Here is a 20103-nt window from a genome sequence, read left to right as displayed (position 1 = left end):
TACTTGAAATTCACACTTGAGTCCATGGGTGGGGGATTATTGATGTCTACTAGTTGAATTATTGACATGCTTCACAAGTTTTTGCGTCTATCCATTTGTCCGTGCATATGTGTGTGTTTGTTCAACATATATACGTTCATATACTTGGGCTTAGGGGTTTTGTTGTTGTGCGATATGGTGATTGTGTTTATATAGTCTTACTGTGTTTATTAGGTTTATTTGGGTTTTGTTGATCACAAAAGAAGATTATTTGAAAAACGCATATTGATGGTACCCTTCCATAGTAAGAAAAACAAATGCCAGTGGTGTATAAAGTACTTGAAATTTACACTTTGGTGTAAAACATGGGTGGGTGATTATTGACTACTAGTTATGATACTTGAGTGTTCTTTGTATGTGTGTCAAACACATTCATTTATATGCTTAGGGATTTTGTTGTGTGATATGAGAAGGGTTGGCGTGCAGATAGAGGAGATGCTTACAATAGTGCTCTACAACACACACACGCGCTGACGCAAGCCTGCAGTCGAAACAATTGCGATTGTACCCCTTTCAATCCAAATGATGTCACCATTCCACTCTTCCTTTAGCTTCCTATCAGGTTTCAGATCAGCACCTTTGGCTGCGTTTCAGTTCTTGGTTTTGGAAGAATTACAATCCTTGAATGGATACACACAAATGCTTTGTTCCTGAGCTAGTAAGGCTGCATGTAAAGGCATTATGGGCATGTTCCCAAAACAAAGTCAAAAGGTAGGAAAGTTAATAGTGCCAATATATCATTCACTGGAAAAAAAAACGATCGCATTAGTTCTATTGTGGGTTCGGGGGAAAAATATGAAAATAGCAGACAGTTGTATTGAAAATAATATTATTAAAAAGATTTCCCACTTCCCACTTAACTTTGTAGTTTATTTTTGTGTATTAAACATATAAACTCTATATATTAAAAATAACCATTTACTTTCCCTCGGTTTAAAACCTTTTATTAATAATTTGTTTTTATAAAAAAAAAAAAAAAAGATATTTGTAAACATGCTGGTTGTTGGTACCCTTTGACTTCCATAGTAGAAAAAAAAAACAAATGCCAGTGGTGTATAAAGTACTTGAAATCCACACTTGTGTAAAAGTACAGATATTTAAAAAATGACTTTGGTAATAAAAGTTAAAGACGCTGTTTAGAATATTACTTGAGTAAACATTTTAAAGGGGCTGATATTTATTGTACTTAAGTATGAACAGTAACGGAAGTAAAAGTACAAGTAAACCTTTAAATAAAAACTTATTATTTTTTTAAAGTCAATAAATAATTAAAACTGTTCTATACAGTACTATAATTGTTCAATTTTAACTTTGTTTTTCTGCTTTGAAATAAAAAAGGCTAAACTTTTAGCTAAAATAATAATAAAAAAGGGATTTTATTGCTTTATTTAGTTGTTGTTGCTGTCTTGATAAGCTCTTGCGTTTTCTTTCATTTTTCTGTCTCATTTGTTTTTTATTCTTTATACTTGTTGACAATCTTTGGATTTTCAGAAAAGAAATACAAAAGAAAGTTTTGGTGTTAGAAGGTTTGAGCAATTTTTGTAAATAAAACCAATTGATTGAAATTCATGAGATTTATATTAACATTTCACTAAGCTAACATTGACTGCATTTACATAGACATCAGTAATCGAATGATTTGCCTTAATCTGAATAAGACAATAATACTGTATTATTTAAGGTGTTTACAGGAGTTGCTTTTTAAATGTTCCTTACGTGAACCTATTTTACATGTTATAGCACATTATTCGATTAGAATCGTTGCGTCACCACGCTATCCACATTTCTTCAGGAGTTTCGTGTAATTTCGGGTGTTTCATTTTATTTTTTTAAATTATGACCTAAGTTGATCTAATTGCTGTAAATAGGAGTACTAAAGACAGAGAAGAAAGCCGAATACTAAAGAAACATTTAACATATAAAAAAAAAAGAAAACAGTGATCAAGGAGTATTAAAAGTGAGAGAAAATAGAAAGATCTTCAAGACGGACTTAAACACAGAGATGGAAGGGAAAAGTTTAATGTGAATTGGTAGAGTGTTCCACAGTTTAGGGCCAGCAACTGCAAATGCTTGATCACCTCATTTTTTAAGGTGTGTTTTAGGCACTGTAAGTAAATTGAGATCAAAAGATCTCAGTAAACGAGAGGGGGTATACGGACTGAGCAAGACTGTCAAGATTATTGTCAAGTTTTAAGTTTTCATCAAACACAGCACAGAGACTTCTTGCACACTGGATAATATGTGGGGCCAAAGATCCCACATTTACATTTAACAAAGAGTTTTCTTTGTGCCCAAATAAAATTGCTTCATTTAAATTGTAAAAATTGTTTGAGAGACAAAGTGTAAGCTCATCTAAACAAGCCAGAAGTGGTTGTTAGGCATTTACATTTTTTTTTTAGGGAAAAGAGATCTGATTTAAAATAATCAAGAATCACTGTTTAATATATCCCATCTCATTTTCGTCCGCTTATCCGGTGCCGGGTCACAGTGGCAGCAGTCTTAGGAGAGAACTCCAGACTTCCCTCTCCCCGACACTTCCTCCAGCTCTCCGGGGAGATCCCGAGGGGTTCCCAGGCCAGCCGAGAGACAGCTAGTGTGTCCTGGGTCTTCCCCAAGCCCTCCTCCATCGACCACATTACTGCTGCCGCTGCACCAATCCGCCAGTTTATCTCACGTTCCATCTCTTCCTCACTTGTAAACAAAAACCCCAAGATCTCATGAACTCCTACACCTGGGGTAAGGACTTTCCTTCAACCTGGAGATGGCAAACCATCTTTTTCCGGTGGAGCACAATTGGCTTGGACTTGGAGGTGCCGATTCTCATCCCAGCCGAGTAACACTTCATTAAACCGCATGCTAAAGGTCCATGTTCGATCAACCCAACAGAACAACATCATCTGCGAATAACAGATATAAATATATAAATTAGGTTGTTTGAATGTCCATCCTATGATTGTCTTTACTGTGAAACGTATGAAGCGCCATTAAATAAAAGGTATTTTATCCTCCTGCAAAGCTTGCAATTTTTAGGTTTTGGAAGAGAGCACAGGACTCATCAGGGAAGCTCATCAGACAAACCGATAATGATCGTCTTCATCACCACAGAGCAAAAGCCACATTTCCCAGCATTAGAGACGCTTCGTAAAAAAACATTGACGCTTTACAAGGGGGTCGGATCGGATTGTGTGTTTGGCCGCTCAACCGTGTCCGTCCTACTTCATTTTCAGTTTCACTTTTCTGGAAACTCTCACTGACTTCGGGCTTTAATCTAATCAGTATCTTTGTCAGAGAAACACTGAACAAATATGGATTTAGGCTGTGGGCCAGGCGTAAGTGGTACACCCCGTTCTGAGTCTAATAGGAATGCTGTTGCTGTTGGCACGTACTTCCAAAAGTTCTTTTTTTTCCCCTTTTGGTCCGCATGAGGATCCCAGCACATGGTCATCTGGTTGGAGCCAGAGGTGTACTTTTATCCGTGAATGAATAAGGCTTTTGGTTCTGACCATTTCATCACCATTGGAGACTTGGAGCGGTGCCTTCTGTAAAGAAACAAAACGTTGATCCGGGGGGCTTTTATTGAAAAGAAACGACACATTCACAGTGATGTCAGGTTGCTGGAGGGAGGAAACGGAAATAGCATGATGAACACAAAGACTGGGGTTTTGAAATGATTGTTATGTTATATTTGCATGATATAGAAAAAAGAAAAAGGCCTAAATGTAATGTTTTATTATAATAAATATACTGATAATTGTTTTCTAGACAGGTTGGTTTTTGTGCTGTTTTATTTAAGCATGACTGGCAAATCATTTAAGGTGTATTAGTTTATTTATTGCTGAAACGCATTTATTTTTACTCATTTACTTAATTTTCAATTTTCATTTAGTTAATATTTATATTTTATTTCAGCATTATTTATAAGCAACATAAACAAAAAAACTGGTTAGAAACTGTGTCTTGTAACTGTATTTATTTATTTATAATTTTTTTATTCATCTATTAATTAGAATTTCTAATTTTTATTTAATGTTTTTTGATGTTGTTTTTATCTCTGCTTTATTTATATTAGATATACAGTATATGCATACACATCCTGACAAAAGTCTTGTCGTCGATAAGAGCAACAAATAATAACTTCTAGTTGATCATTTGGAAAAGTGGCAGAAGGTATATTTTTTTAGATGAATCATCTGCTGAACTGCATCCCAATATTCACAAATACTGCAGAAAACCTAATTGAACCTGCATTGACCCACGATTTTCACAGAAATCAGTCAAGTTTGGTGAAGGAAATATGGTTTGGGCATGCATTCAGTATGGGGGTGTGCAAGAGATCTGCAGAGTGGATGGCAACATCAACAGCTGAGGTATCAAGACATTTGTGCTGCCCATTACATTACAAACCACTGGAGAAGGCAAATTCTTCAGCAGGATAGCGCTCCTTACACTTCAGCCTTACAGGTGCTCCAGGATTGGCCAGTCCAGTCACCAGATATGAACATCATTGAGCATGTCTGGGGTAAGATGAAGGAGGAGGCATTAAAGATGAATCCAAAGAATCGTGATGAACTCTGGGAGTCCTGCAAGAACTGCCTTTCATACAAGCCACTTCTGATTCCAAATAACCAACTAGAAGTCAAGTTATTATTTATGGTTTTCAAAATTTGGGATTATTAAACTAACAACTATTAAAACTTCAGTTAACTTTTAAGATTTAACATTTTTGTTTTGATAAATGTTCTCCATCTAATAGGTTTATTAAATTTCAGCTTTAAATTTAACAAAAAATTAAATACTAATAGAACTTCTTTTCACCGCTTCACCATTTAAAGGAAATGGCTTTTGCTCCATTTTGTCATTAGTTATCACCTCCTCCTCCGTTTTCCAGAGTATTAATCTCTCAGCGCTGGCATCTCTGCTGAATTCCTGGCCTGTAGGAGTGTCATCGTGGCAGCGGGATCAGTGTAATTGAAATCACATGCGGCTCATCCGTCGCTGCTCTGATGATTGATCAGGTTTTATGAAGACATGCGTCGGGCGCTGCCATGCGGTCAGATAAACCAGATGTTCGTCACGAAACCCCCTTGATACATTAGTTGCCCTTCAGACCTCATGCACTTGCTCTTCTTTGAAAGTAAACAGAATGGTATTGTTGCATTTCACCTCAGGCGCTGTTTTGTCTTAAATTGTTGTTAGAATAGATTGTTACTGATTGAATTTTTGGTTATGGTTTAAATTGTCTTTGTAGTTGGCATTTCGGTTATTTGGAATGGTTGGCTGATATAATTGGATGGTTTTATTACCAAAGTTTTTGAAAAGTGCCTTAAAGTGCATGAAATGCGCAGCTTTGTTTAACGGCAGAGGCGTATAGATAAACTTTTGCCTTTTTTTTAGATATAGATAAGTAACGTTTTGTTTTATCGCAGTTCTGCCAGACAGAGTTGTTCTGTCTAATAAAAGCCAGTCTATAGCAACGCTGAGTCTAACTGTTTGCCCACTTTACTGTTATGTCCTTAAAAAAAATTAAAAATCCGATTTTTGCATCTAATTTGACTATTTTTGCACATTTTTCTGCATTTAAAAAAATCGTATAAAAATATACACATTTACTCAATTAAGAACAATTGATCTTTGTAATTCAAATAAAGAAAACACTGCGAGAAACGGAAAGAGTTTACACCTAAAGCTTTCTTGATCATATTTGTTTGAAAGTCGTCCATGTTGTTTTACTGCCATATGAACATGCTGATAGAAGTGATGCAGAGCGTCTTTGCTTTTGTATGTGTGTTATATCAAGAGAGTGAGAAAGAAGGCTACGCTTATGACGACAGATGCATATATACAATAAATAGTAGCTTTTTATGATTGATACTCATGCTGCCTAATTCATACAGGGTTTGAATGTGAATTGCGATAACGTCACATGACGCGGATATCACACCAGACGAAAAGTGTGTATTGACAACTTGAGGCTTTGCACATCGGACGAGCACATTCTGTTCGCGCATAATATAAAGTTTTTGAATGTGAAATTATGCAGTTGACATGGCAGGAATTTTTATAGTCCCGGCTGCCCAAAATATGCAGGAAATCTGAATATCACATACTATTTGCTTTTATTTGACGTTAAATTCAGCGATCGCCACATCCTTGAAGGTCTGACTTTATAATATAGCATTTAGCGTGATTCAAGTTTATCTGTAAATTCCACTACAACCGCTCAGTAAACTGTATGTAAATAATTGACCAATTTCAGCTGCTTCTTGTAAGGAGTGGAACATTCCAGATACTAGAAAGCATTTGATTGGTCAACAGATCTAACGAAAAGTTGAAGTGCTCAGTGATGTCATAAAAATCATTTAATATTTTAAAACTGCATATTTATCATGCTTATGTCTTGTAAAGCAAATTTTGATATAACATGGAAAATATGGATGTAGTATCCTTGACGTCACCCATAGGTATCTGAGGAGCACAAATGAAGCTACAAGTAGGCGTGGCCAACCGTTGCCATTTTGTTCGACATCATCGCACCAACCGTGGAATACCAAACAAGGGCAAAGAGGCAGAGCTTGAGCGAAGATGCTTAGACTGGCTTTTCTTTGGGAGAAACACTTCATACTTCATTATCTGCGACTCGTTTGTGTTCTGACCACATGTGCTTGGCTGTGTACTATACCAATTAAGTGTTTTGTTTTTTTTAAAAGCACTGTTGTAATACATTAACCAACTAAACATTGTTCTAATGATGTTTTTCTACATGAGGAAAACGTGAAGGGCTTCCAAACACTTAAAATGTTGTGTGTGTGAGTAAATGCAAGGCTATTTATTAAACCCAGGCATAATACTGTATGATAACATTTCAGATGGATATTTTATAACCTACAGCTAATCAATCTGTCAGATTCTGGAGTGCATTACAGCTATAAAGAAAATTATAAATGATAATTTATGTTAAATAAAACAAATACATTTTTTATGGTATATAAGTATATAATATCACTCACCTGGTAAATGGAGGCCACGTGAATGGTTTGTTAGCCCATTTAAGTGCACAACATGCCATATCATCTGATAATTGTAGGAAATAATTCCAAAAGGCAAAACAAAACAAAAATACGATGTATATGCCAAGTTCAGCACCTTATCAGCCAGAATGACATGACGGCGAGCAGCGAGACCTAGCTGTCACTCAAGTGGCCACGCCCTTAATTATGCAGACTTAATACAACTTAATAAAAACGAAACGGATGAGTTATAAAAAACTTCATCCCCCACACAGTTGTCATGAAGGGTAATCATAGCTATATGCACCAAAGCCATCTTTTGTACCAGTCTGTAAACATGTTTTTATCAGCTGTAAAATTGGCTATTGCAGTCAGTGAACATCTGGACTTCCTGAAGCCAGCCCCCAAAGGCGAGTCGAGGAATTGCAGTTTCAGTTACTTCTGTATTGGCTTCACGAGGGAGAGCGGGATGTTGCCGCTTGATTATGCCCCTTTTTACAAAATGTAAAACAACTCTCTAATGTCCCTTTTTGTGTTTGTGAAGTTTCAGCTCAAAATACTACACAAATAATGCTTTATAACTCTTTGAAATGGACACTATGCAGGCGTTTTGGTAACTGTCGCTTTAAATTCAAATGAGATTGTGCTGTTTTCAAAAGAGGGTGGGGCTGCAAATACCTGTGTGTGGCAAATTCAAGTGGCAAATTCAAAAACAAGACTAATGTTGTTTGCTAATGAGGGATCTCTTGTGGGCGGGGCTTTTCCCCTCTGATGACACATGCAAAGGGAGAATGTCAATCAAAGTGTTTCTGCAGTCTTATCAAGTCTGATTATAATAAATAAAATTAATTTGTTTTTACCATTAGAAGCTGTTTATGTTCACACAATGTTACCACAACTGTTTTTAAACCCTTTATAAAAGTGATTTTTGCTTAATAGGTCCCCTTTAAGACATAAAATATTGATGCTATTTTTAATACTGTTTTGAGTGGGACTTTAAGGAGAGCAAGAGAAAATCTCGCTTGTTGGGAAGAGATATGTGTGTGTGTGGTTTTTTTTTTTTTCATTTCGCGTCTTTCATTGATTCCAGATGTGTGCCATTTCTTACTCCTGCACTTCCTTATTTCTTATCTTTGTCTTCTCCCCTCCTACATCCCACTCCATCTCTACACACACAGATACACACACACACACGGTGTATTATTGTAGTTGTGTGATGGTGTTACCATGTCATTGAGCATTGATGGCCAATGTATTAGACTGAGTGATTGTACAAAAGGGGGAAATAAAATGCTCAAGCTTGTTGAGTCTTCGATCACATACTGTAGATCAGTCTCATATTTTCTTCCACACAAACCTCCTCTTCTTGTGCTCTCTTTCCTTTTTACATTTGGTGAGTGTGTCTTTTCTGTAAGGGTTGTGTTGCTGCATAAAAGTAAGAGTTTTTGCTGCTGCTTTTTTCTTTTTGTTACAGAGGTCAGCGTTTTTACGAGGCCGTAAATGTCTGAGATTGTCATGTGAAGACAGCTTGACTTTTTTATATCTGGTATCTGTCTGATCTTCCTAACTGGGATTTTGATCATACCACAATAATAATTTTTATTTTATTTGATTACATTTAATTTAAATTTTATTTATTTTATGTAATTTTATTACATACAATATTACTTTATATTTATTGTATTCATTTTGTTTTATTTTATATATTTATTTTATTAAATTTTAATTTATCTTTAATTATTTTACTTTAATTACATTTTCTTTAATTAATAATTTTTATTCATTTTTTTGTTACCTTATTTTATTTTGTTACATTTTATTTTAGATCTGTTTATTTGTAATTATTTTATTTAATTACATTTTTTTATATTTTTATTTTATTACATTGTATATTATTTTTACTTATTTCTTTATTTTATTTTATTACATTCTATTTATTTTATTTTATTACATTTTATTTTATTACATTTTCATTTTATATATTTTATTACATTTTATTTTACTTTTATTTAGTTTATTTTATTCATTTTATTTTATTTTATTACTTTATTCTTTTTTATTCTATTTATTTTGTTTAGTTTTATTTATTTATTTTATTACATTGTATTTTATTTTTATTTATTTTACTTTAATTACATTTTATTTTATTTATTTTATTTTTATTACATTTTATTTTATATCTGTTTATTTTATTTAAAAAAATTATTTTATTTATTTTATTACTTTTTGGATAGACTATAGAGACAACTAAATATAAAATAAAAGTTAAATGAAACTATTAATAATTAATAAAATGATATAATTATTTTATTGTACATATTTACTATGTAGTCATATAATAAAAAAAATATTTGTTATTCTTTTTATAGAGTTTTATAGAGTTAAAGTATTTTCACGAGACGCTTTACATGAAAATAAATGAAAACAGGGTTTATACATACAATAAGCTTTAAAAATGAATCAAATCTGTGTATAGGAATCATGTACATTGTGTTTTTTATTCAAAGGTTCTTGTCAGCTCTAAAGTTGTGAAAATCTTGAGTGTTTTTGGCCTTGTAAACATGCCTAAAAAGCTCTGGGAGTGCTTTCAGTCTTTGAAAAGTAATTTTTTTTATGCTCCCATCTTTATTAAATATTAATTTGAAACTTCAGGGAACCAGGAGCTGGTTAATGTCTTCTGTCAGAGACTCTGCAGTATGCAGACTAAATAACTTAAACATCTGCAGATGGAAAAATCCTTGTGTGTGTGTGTGTGTGTGTGTGTGTGTGTGTGTGTGTGTGTGTGTGTGTGTGTGTGTGTGTGTGTGTGTGTGTGTGTGTAGTGTGTAGTGTGTGTGTAGTGTGTGTGTAGTGTGTGTGTAGTGTGTGTGTGTGCGTGTACTAATGCATTAACCTGCTGATGGCATGATGCCCGGCTGATGCCATACGGTGATCAAACACTCATCGTTCAGAAAGGTGATGATGGTTGTAACAAACACATTTGCTGTGTGTGTTTTTCTTCTGCAGTTGAGGTATCAGCATGGACTCTCCACACCGGACCTGCGGCAGACTTTACCCAACTTGAAGAACTTCCTAGAGCATGGGCTGCTCGTACGATGGTAAGTTACAGCATTAATACTGCTCTATGTGAAGGTATGGATGTACATATTCAAAATCCCAAAGACTTCCTATAGACAGGGATCTTTGTAACGACACACCAACCGCCTGGAACATTATAACAACTCCTTAGTAACATTATGGCAAGTGCTTTACATTTTTGAAGACAATTTTAGAAACATGTTATGCATTTTTCTCATACTTCCCTCATTTGTTCACATATCGATAATGTTTTTACAGAAGTGTTAACATTATTTTTACTCTGTATTTTTAGGACAATGTTAAAATAGTAGCATTTTTAATAAGTTGAATTTTTATTTGCCGTTTTTATTTCCACAGAAAATGTGGAAATATTTTAATTATTTATGCCTATATTTTAACTCAGATTTTTCATTTGGATTTGTGTTTTTTATAATTCCGTAGTTGATTCATGTGTATTTATAATCTCCATTGAAATATGAATGAGCATAATTAATGTTTATATTAGTGGTGGGTAACCAATATTTACATTTACATTGATATTCAATTTCGCAATTCATTCATATTTGTAGCCATGTTTGTCAGAGGAAATAATAAGAAAGTAACAGTTTGTAGATATTTTTATATTTTCTTTTTATATTTGTCCACAATATTTTTCAGTGGATGTTGAAATGTTATCTATCTATCCATCCATCTTTCTCTGTCTGTCTGTCTGTCTGTCTGTCTGTCTGTCTGTCTGTCTGTCTGTCTGTCTGTCTGTCTGTCTGTCTGTCTGTGTATGTATGTATGTATGTATGTATGTCTGTTTGTTTGTCTGTCTGTCTGTCTGTCTGTCTGTCTGTCTGTCTGTCTGTCTGTCTGTCTGTCTGTGTATGTATGTATGTATGTATGTATGTATGTATGTCTGTTTGTTTGTCTGTCTGTCTGTCTGTCTGTCTGTGTCTATCTATCCATTCTTTTGTCCATCTATCTATCCATCCATGCATACTTTTATCCATTCATCCACCCATCCACCTATCCATCCATTCATGCTTTTGTCCATCTATCCATCCATCCATCCTTTTATCCATGCATCCATACATCCATCCTTCCTTTTGTCCATTCATCCATCCATCCATGCATACTTTTTCCAGTCATTCATCCATCCATCATCCATCCATCCATCCATCCATCCATCCATTCTTTCCTCCATCCATTCATTCCTCCATCCATTCGTCCATCCATTCGTCCATCCATCCATCCATCCATCCATCCATCCATCCATCCATCCACCTTTCCATCCATCCATCTATCCATCCAGCCATGCAAACATTTGTACCATCATCCATCCATCCATTCATACCTTTGTCCATCTATCAATTTATCCATCGATGCATACTTTTGTCCAGCCATCCATCTATTCATCCATACATACTTTTGTCCATCCATCCATCCATTCATCCATCCATCCATACATGCATACTTTTGTCCATTCATCCTTCCATGCTAATTTTTGTCCATCTATCCATCCATGCATGCATTTGTCTGTCCATCCATCTATTTATTCTTGTCAATCTATCCATCCATGCATATTTTTGTCCATCCTACGTCCATCCGTCCATCCATGCATACTTTTGTCCGTCCGTTCATCCATGCACACTTTTGTCTGTCCATCCATCTATTCATTTTTTTATTCATCTATCTATCCATTTTGTCCATCTATCCGTCCATCCATCCATCCATCCATCCATCCATCCATCCATCCATCCATCCATCCATCCAATTTTCTAAGAAAATTAAAATATGAAATATCTTGTTATGGATTTTTCAGAAAATTGTAAATGATGGTCCTACAGCACATTGTATGTGCACGTTTCATTTTCATTTAGTTTAGGGGTTAACAGGTTTATTAACAGTCCATTTGCTTTTTAAATCTAGCATTTGTTGATATGCACTGATAAACCACTCTAGTAACCAAGCCAGGTTTAGAAAACAACAAAAAAGCAATCTCACATAAGCCATGGTAAAAACCCACAACTGTATCCCTCTAAAAACCAATGGCAATGTTGAAGAAAGCCTGCTTTTGATCTCTCGGTTCAGCGATAGGCAAACCATCTATCCGTATGTTAATTTAATAATCTGTGTTTTGAAAGGACGGAGGCCAGCATAAGTGAAACGCTTCAGCGTCATCGTCTTTTCTTCCCCAAGTAATGTTTAATGGATTGTGGAAATGCTTAAGATGGAACAGATGAAAGTGTGACCTTTTGACCTCTTGAACCGTACAGAGTGGCAGGAAATAAAGAAGGAAGTGGAAGTCCGGTTGCGCCGCGTGGCTAAACGCAGCCGGAGGGCAGTCGTATTGAGTCAACCTTAAAACCATGAAAGAGCGGTTTCCGTCTCTCATGGGGAAGAGGAACTGTATACACAAACACAAAACTGCAGAACATTCCTCTCGACATCTTCCTTATAAAACCAACCCTGCAGACATAAACGATAACTTACAGCACATTGAGGCTCTCCAAAAGTCCAGAGCAGTGCATCTGCTAGCGTCCAGTCTCGTTCCCCAACACGGGAAGCAACATTCTGGATCCAGAGCTGAAGTATGAAATATAGAGTGAATGGATTCTCTTTTTTTTTCCTTTAGTTGCAGACTGCTTTTATTACTCTTGCATCCACTTCCTCTCATGCACTCCTTCCCCTTTGAGTTTAGATAATGTTTCCAGGGCAGGGGCCAGAGATGTGAATTATCTGCGCATAAAAGTCTGCATCAGGGCAGCTGCAAGCGTTCCTCAATGAAAAGAAGTGGAGGGGAATGGCAGAGAAGTGGGAGTGTTGCACAGGTGTACCTTGGGAACTTCTGCAGATCCTGAGAAGCACATTTGGAGAAAATTTTGGATTACAGTTCTTCTGTAATCCCAGCGGATGTTTATGTGGGAAAAGGGAGATGGCGGAGTTTTTCGTGGCTTAATGAAATTGTTTGATCCGTTCAGATTTTTTATAATAGTTGACAGAGTCTGAACAGACACAGTCCCGTCCCACAATGTGTGTGTATGTGTGTGTTCAGAGGTTTTTGCATATGTCTGCATTTCTGAACAGGGGTTACTAATATTTGATCGTTTAGCAGAACATTTGGCTCTGATTGATGGACTCAGCATGACTTTCGGCTCGATTTACAGACTGGACGATAAAGTAAAGATCTTTTTTTCATGGGATAACGACCTGATTCCAAGTTTTTTAGGATCATTTCAGACATGCAAAAGTTGAAATACTAAGTCAGAATATTAGCAGCTTTCCAAGATAATTTCTGTTATGATATTGGTTGTCACATACCTCTTTTTCAAATCCGTTCCTTGTTTTTCGACACCCAACGCACAAGGATAAGTAGCTCTTAAGTAGCACCAAAACACTGCTGGGCAATAAGTAAGAAGGGACCAAGGCGATGAACAGAAACTCACACAATCCAATCAGGTTGTTCCAATCTCCTAAAATCTTCATTTGTCTCCTGTACACAAATTAAGATATTTTAGATCAAATCAGAGCTCTCTCTCATCTTCCATAGACCGCAAGAGTCCCGAGATATTCAGAGTCCAGGTAAATCACCAAAAACATTTTGTCAGAACATTCCATGCAACTTCAGTGCTTCAACTGTAATCGAATGAAGCTCTAAGACAAGGTTACCCAAACTCGGTCCTGAAGGGTTGGTGTCCTGCATGGTTTAGCTCCAACATCTTTTAACACACCTGACTGGAAGTTTTTATTATGAATAGAAAAAGCTTGATTAGCTGGTTCAGCTGTGTCTAATTGGGGTTGGAATTAAACTGCAGCACACTGGCTCTCCAAGGCAGGGTTTGGCGACCACTGCTCTAAGAACTTGTGAGCCAGAACAACTGTAACTATATGTCGTTTACTGTATTTCAGACAGTATGATGTATTGCCATAAGAGCCTGCAGCACAACACTCAAGCGTGGTATTGCCCATTGAAAATGCACATCATGATCTGATATAGAAGACACAGGCAAATAAAATACAAAGTTGCTGTCAATAGTCAGAGAGCTCTCGGATTTCTTCAAAAATATCTTAATTTGAGTTCTGATGATAAATGAAGGCCTCGGGGGGGTTATAACAAATCAATAACAGAACTAACCCTTTAAAGCCCAAAGTATGTTTAAGTCATTGTGTCAAAGCAGCTTAACATAAAAGTTCTAATAGATTGAACCTGTCAGTCTTGATGTTTAGTTCAGTTCAGTGTGGTTTAATTTTCACTGCTGAAAGTCCAAACCTTAAAGAGCAAATTCATAGATGTGCAGCTCCACAAGTCCCCAGCCAAGCAAGCCAGTGACGACAGTGGTGAGGAACAAAACTTCACCAATTGACTAAAGTGCAGGAAAAAATACATTGAGGATAAACCAGGCTCAGTTGGGCACGACCATTTCTCCTCTGGCCAAACTTTCTGTGCAGAGCTGCAGTCTTGGCATCGGGGGCTGGAGAACGTCCAATGTGGAGAAGCGGCAGGTATGAGAAGGCCACCGGCTGGCGTACAGGCTGGCCCATGGGATCAGTGCGGAGGCTTGTCTATAGTGCAGAGACTGTCAGTAGTAATGAAGCTCAAATTTTTCTGTTCATGTAAATGTTCTGGGTCAATAGCGTAGACACAAGTTGAATGTTAAGAATAAAAAGGTTCATTAGGCGCTATTCGGATTTGACTCCATTTCACCCATAATCTCTTAACCCTGGGTACATGCAGAAAGAAAGGTCGTCTCAGTGTTAAAATATCTTTTTATATGCACTAGGCACAGAATAGTAAGTCATTCTAGGTTGTATTCTCCAAAAACAAAAGTAAATGGACATAAGTAGACACAAGGTGAATGTTGAGGTTGAGCGGGTCCATTAACTACTCTCATTTGACTCTGGTTCACCCATAATCTCTTAGTCCTGGGTAAATGTAAAAAGAAAGGTCCTTTCTTTGTTAAAATACCTTCTCATATGCATGTTAATAGCAGAGAATTGTAAGCCATTCTTAGTTGTTTTCTCCAAAATTAAAAGTAAATAGACAAGTACACAAAAGGTGAATGGTGAGGTTGAACGTGTCCATTAGGTAGTATTCTGATTTGACTACACACTTAGAGAAGACAGGCAGAGAGTGCATGGACCGAGGCTTGAAGTGGATAACTGGAAATATTTTGGTATGGTGGGGATGTCCACGGATTTTCTGCATTGATTTTGATAAATTTTTTTTTTTTTTTTTTAGAAAACAATCATGACAGACTTTCTGAATCAGCTTAACTGCCTGTGTGTCCAAATTGTATGCAGATTGCGCCATATGTTTTAGTTGCAATTAAATTGTTAACATGGCAGCGTCCTGTCGAACAAAATCAGCCTGCTTATCACACATCTCCAAGCAAGCCTTTCACCATCCTGTTGCTTTTTTCCCCTTTCAAACACTGATTGGCAGCGAGATTCAGTCTTCACCTCCTTCATCTGGAGCCATAATCACTCTCGTGCATTCTGGCGGTTTCCTCTGCGCGTCAGTCCAATTGGAGCGGGAACCGTCGGAGATGCCAAGTGGGGAAGAAGAGCAGAACGATGAGAGAAAAGTCACAATTTAGAGCCGAGGATGGATTGTAAAAAGAAACCGAGAGTGAAGATGGTGAAAGGCAGACGGGGGGTGCAAGACATGGTGCCGCTGTGTTAATGACGTGTCCTGCCGAGTTCAAACCGAATATGCGAAGCATTCTCTTATTTATGGCACAGGACTCTGGCAGCAGTTTAGACGTCCTGCAGCCCCACTGTGGAGCTCTTGAGAGCGGGTAAAGACGGGCAGGCGTAGGGGGTGAATGTGGAGTTAAAGGGGCTGATGTGACTCAACACCCCAGGATGGAAACTCTAGGGTGGGGTTGGAAGATCTAAAGAACCTCTTGGAACCTCGGTGAACGCAAAACACTAACAAACCATAAATTTTCATCTTTTTATAGCTTATTTTGAACTTTTGTTGTTTGCTTTATTTGGTTGGGTTTAAATCAGAACCCACCCAACCGATTGGCTGGCCCAGATTTCCAAACTCTGCCCATTCTATAACTTGGCACCATATTTGGAATTTTTTTCCATCTATTTGGGAACATGATTCATCAGGCAACTACTTTATAATACATCTTCATAACAAGCTTCTGCTAATCCGATTTATTAATGGCTGTCAAATAGTTTTGAAGGAAGGCCTGATTCATAACAAACAATGTGTCTGGATGTTCACCCATATGGTAATCCCTTAATCCTGGGTACACGTTGAAAGAAAGGTTCTTTCGGTGTTAAAATACCTTCTCATATGCAAGGATAATGTGAGAAGGCATAGAATCGTAAGTCAATCTTTGTTGTTTTCTTGAAAAAATAAGAAAATAATTTAACAGTTTCATTTTTTTAATTACATAATAATGAAATAAAATAAACATTTTCTGTGAAAATAAACTATTTATGGTTTAAATATATACACTTTAAAGCAATAATAACAAAAAATAAACAAAAATAAAAAGTGTAATATTATAGTAATTCAAATAACAGTATTTATAATACATATATTAATGTATAATATACAATAAATTGTGTATCACTTTAGTTTAAGTAACAATTCACACTATCAACTACTTATTACCTGCTTGTTGCAAAGATATTAAGTGTTTATTAGTAGTTTTAAAGTATCTTATTCTGCAGAAGGATTTTATTCTGCATCCCTAATTCTACCCATAATCAGACCCCCTAGTTTTTCACGATTCCGTGATCACTCTGAATCCAATGCAAAATTTAAAAAAAAGGTCGCAAATTTTTTAGATCCTACAAAACTTTTAACTTAAACGCCAAATAATCACAATCTAAATAATTTCATAAAGCATCCAATTCCAAACCATATAACCAAATTGTATTTATTTCAGTTTGCAATTAATTGTTTTACGTGACTTATAGTCGTTGCATACACAGCACATGTGATGCATTTGAGTGTCTCTTGAAAAATTACGTCTCACCTGCGCCCTCACAATCATAACATAACATGGAATAAGTTTTCAGCCTGTGCAGTAAGCAGACATCGATAAAGCTTGAGTGATTTACATGTGAAGTCAAAGCAACGTTGGGATTAGACGTCATGTTGCGTGAAGTGTTTTTTGCGTTTGACGGAAGCATCTAACAAACCAAGCAGTGGAACAAACAGATGGGGATTGGTTCATGGATGATGGCCGCTGGACGTGACCGAATCGAAGGGCATTATTTTTTACTTTACATCTATGGCTGGTATTATGATATGCGTCAAATCGATCAATTGTTTTAATTATTTTATTTATTAACTCTTTCCCTAAATTTAACAAAAGAAAACGCTTCTCTGCCGCTGACAAGTTTTACAGCAATCTGTGTTTTAGATGTTTTACTGTAGGGGAAGCCCTAACGCATGTCCTAGATCAGGTACATGATGTCAGATGCTCCTGTAAGTGAAATCTGAGAGAAAGATCATGCATAAAAATAAGAGTTATACAACCTTCCTTTGGGTTGATCACTGCCGTTTCAGATCTGTTTTAGATCTTGTATTGACGAGATCAAAATAAAGAAGCTTTATTTTTATGATTTGTAACATTGTTTCAGATTGCACACCTAACATAGTAGGCTATCTATTATGGTAAATAATATATGTATATTTTAATCACAAAATTGTCCACAAATTTCTGGGAATAACCACCACAAAATCAGTCATCTTTATCTCAAAAAAACACAAACATTTTTTGGGAAAAACTAGGGATACTGTATAATATCCATAATATTTTCTCAATGTTATTCTTTTCATTTGTAGCTCTAAAATGACATTTTATTTGTTTTTTGTTTTTTTTATAAGAAATAAAAATGTATACGCACATAAAACTTTTTGTTGTCAGAAAGACCTAATACAATGTTATAGAGCTGCACAATTAATCCAAAAAAGATTGCAATCTCGATTCGACCCCCTAGACCAGGGGTGGCCAACCCTGTTCCTGGAGAGCCACCGTCCTGCAGATTTTAGTTTCCACCCATATCAAACACACCTGCCTGTAATTATCACGTGGTGTTCAGGTCCTAATAAATTGTTTCAGGTGTGTTTGATATGGGTAGCAACTGAAATCTGCAGGAAGGTGGCTCTCCAGGAACAGGGTTGGCCACCCCTGCCCTAGACGATCTTAATCCAGCATTTCTACCAACTGCCAATCATATTTTCAAGTTCAGGAGAGAAGAAAAGGCAGCTGCACGAGTCTTTTCATTGTTTCACACACGTTGATTAGTGACATGGACACCTCCAAATCATGTTAAAAGAGTCACATACTGTATTTATAAGGTATAATTCACCTGAAAATGACATTTTTGTCTTCATATAATGATGTATTCGCAGCTGGGAAATCACACGTGAGCTGCTGACTGTGTGGGCGCGCGCCCTACTTAGTGATAGATGCATGCGCCTCTACTTTAGTGAACAGAACCCGCATATGCTGTAAGTAACAGGCAATAAAGTTGTAAATAATAGTCAGTTTGTGGAGAAGAGTGATCGTTTAAGAGCCGGGCGCGAAGTATGAACAGCACTTAGCAGTGAAAATGAAACCGAAAGCGAGAACATCATTTAAATAATCATATCACATTTTATAGTTATGACTGCGACAGGCATGTTTTTTTTTTCTTTCATAGCAAACACACAGTTTGCATGAAAATAATGTTTACAGTGTCAGTATAACTACTCTAAGCCTATATAATGTTGATTTTACTAGTGAATCAAATGGTCTAATAATGTTCTCAATTACAGATTTCAAGTATAGGCCTATATCTGATGCATAATTTAACCTCAGAAATATTATTAGTAGAATAGCATTATTTATAGAAACTAGTTGACCTACACACAATATTAATATTGTTGTATTACCATTTGTTTGAGAAAAACAATAATGTCATATTAAGCTGTATTTTACATCTACAGAATCGTGAGAGAATCATGATCTTTATTTTAAGCAAAAAATTGCGATTCTCATTTTAGCCAGAATCGTGCAGCTCTACAGTGTTATGCAGAATATTTGTTCATTTGTATCAGTATTTTCTCAATTCGTTTCGCATTCTTTCAGCTGCAGTTCACAAATAATGGAGTTGGCATTGATAGATTTGCACCGTGGGCTGAATCTGTCTCTCTGGATAACATATCGATAGGTGTTTGTTCTCACATCTGGTGGAGTGTTCCTCCAAAATTCCATCTTTATTCTTTACAATCACGCAGCCAGTCCGCCAGGAAAACGTTCCTATTACAGAACCCAGTGCCATGAAACCTGGGCCATGACGGCTTGCGCTTAGTTGCCGGAAACAGTCCCATATGTGTGATCATTCCTGTCGTTGTACATTTTATGAAGGTTGTCAGTGGGATATAAACACTGTACGGCTTTGAAGCGTCATTATTACTGGTGCATATCCAGAGCGGGAATACAGGAAACAATTTGTCACCCTCATAAACAATGCATTTTTATGTCAATAGGTAAATTAGTGCACAGGCATTTTTCAAAATGCAGGCCAGTCCTTCTATAATCTGAAAAAGATGCTTCGCTCATTTTTCGTGAGTGCTAAAAGAACAATGGATAATGTCATATTTTATTTTCTTTGTCATGTTCTCAAATAAAGAAGACAGGGAAAAACACTGCTCTACTTGCTGGCAAATGTTGCAAGATTTCTCTCTCTTCTTTTAAAAATCTTTCTTTAAAGTATCTAGGAAAATACCTAATGCACTGTAGAAAATACTGGCTTCCACACAATCGATTAGTGTTGGGACAACATGAAGGAATTAAGTGAGCTTTTTAGTTTTTGCTAATTTAAGTTAATTGGACATACTCGGTTGCAAAATAACATTCATAAACTGAATGTTGGTTTATAAAAAAATTACACTAATTATTGTGTCAGTCTTGTTAGTCCATTAAATAATAATAACAGACTTAGTAACAGATTAGTAATTGTTAAAATGATGTTAAAT

The 20103-nt window shown here is 36.2% G+C and overlaps 1 protein-coding gene across 2 annotated transcripts in view; it reads left to right on the top strand.

Moving 5' to 3' along the window:
- Positions 1-20103, top strand: part of uvrag (UV radiation resistance associated gene) — a 225592-nt gene that overhangs the window by 198351 nt on the left and 7138 nt on the right. For both annotated transcript variants that reach the window (NM_201069.1, XM_087269117.1), the window contains 1 exon segment: positions 10053-10144. In NM_201069.1, coding sequence (NP_957363.1) covers positions 10053-10144 — 92 coding nt within the window.

The sequence above is a fragment of the Danio rerio genome, chromosome 10 (genome assembly GCF_052040795.2).
Source record: "Danio rerio strain M-AB ecotype USA chromosome 10, GRCz13ab, whole genome shotgun sequence".
NCBI lineage: Eukaryota > Metazoa > Chordata > Actinopteri > Cypriniformes > Danionidae > Danio > Danio rerio.
This window is presented reverse-complemented; position numbering and strand designations above follow the sequence as displayed.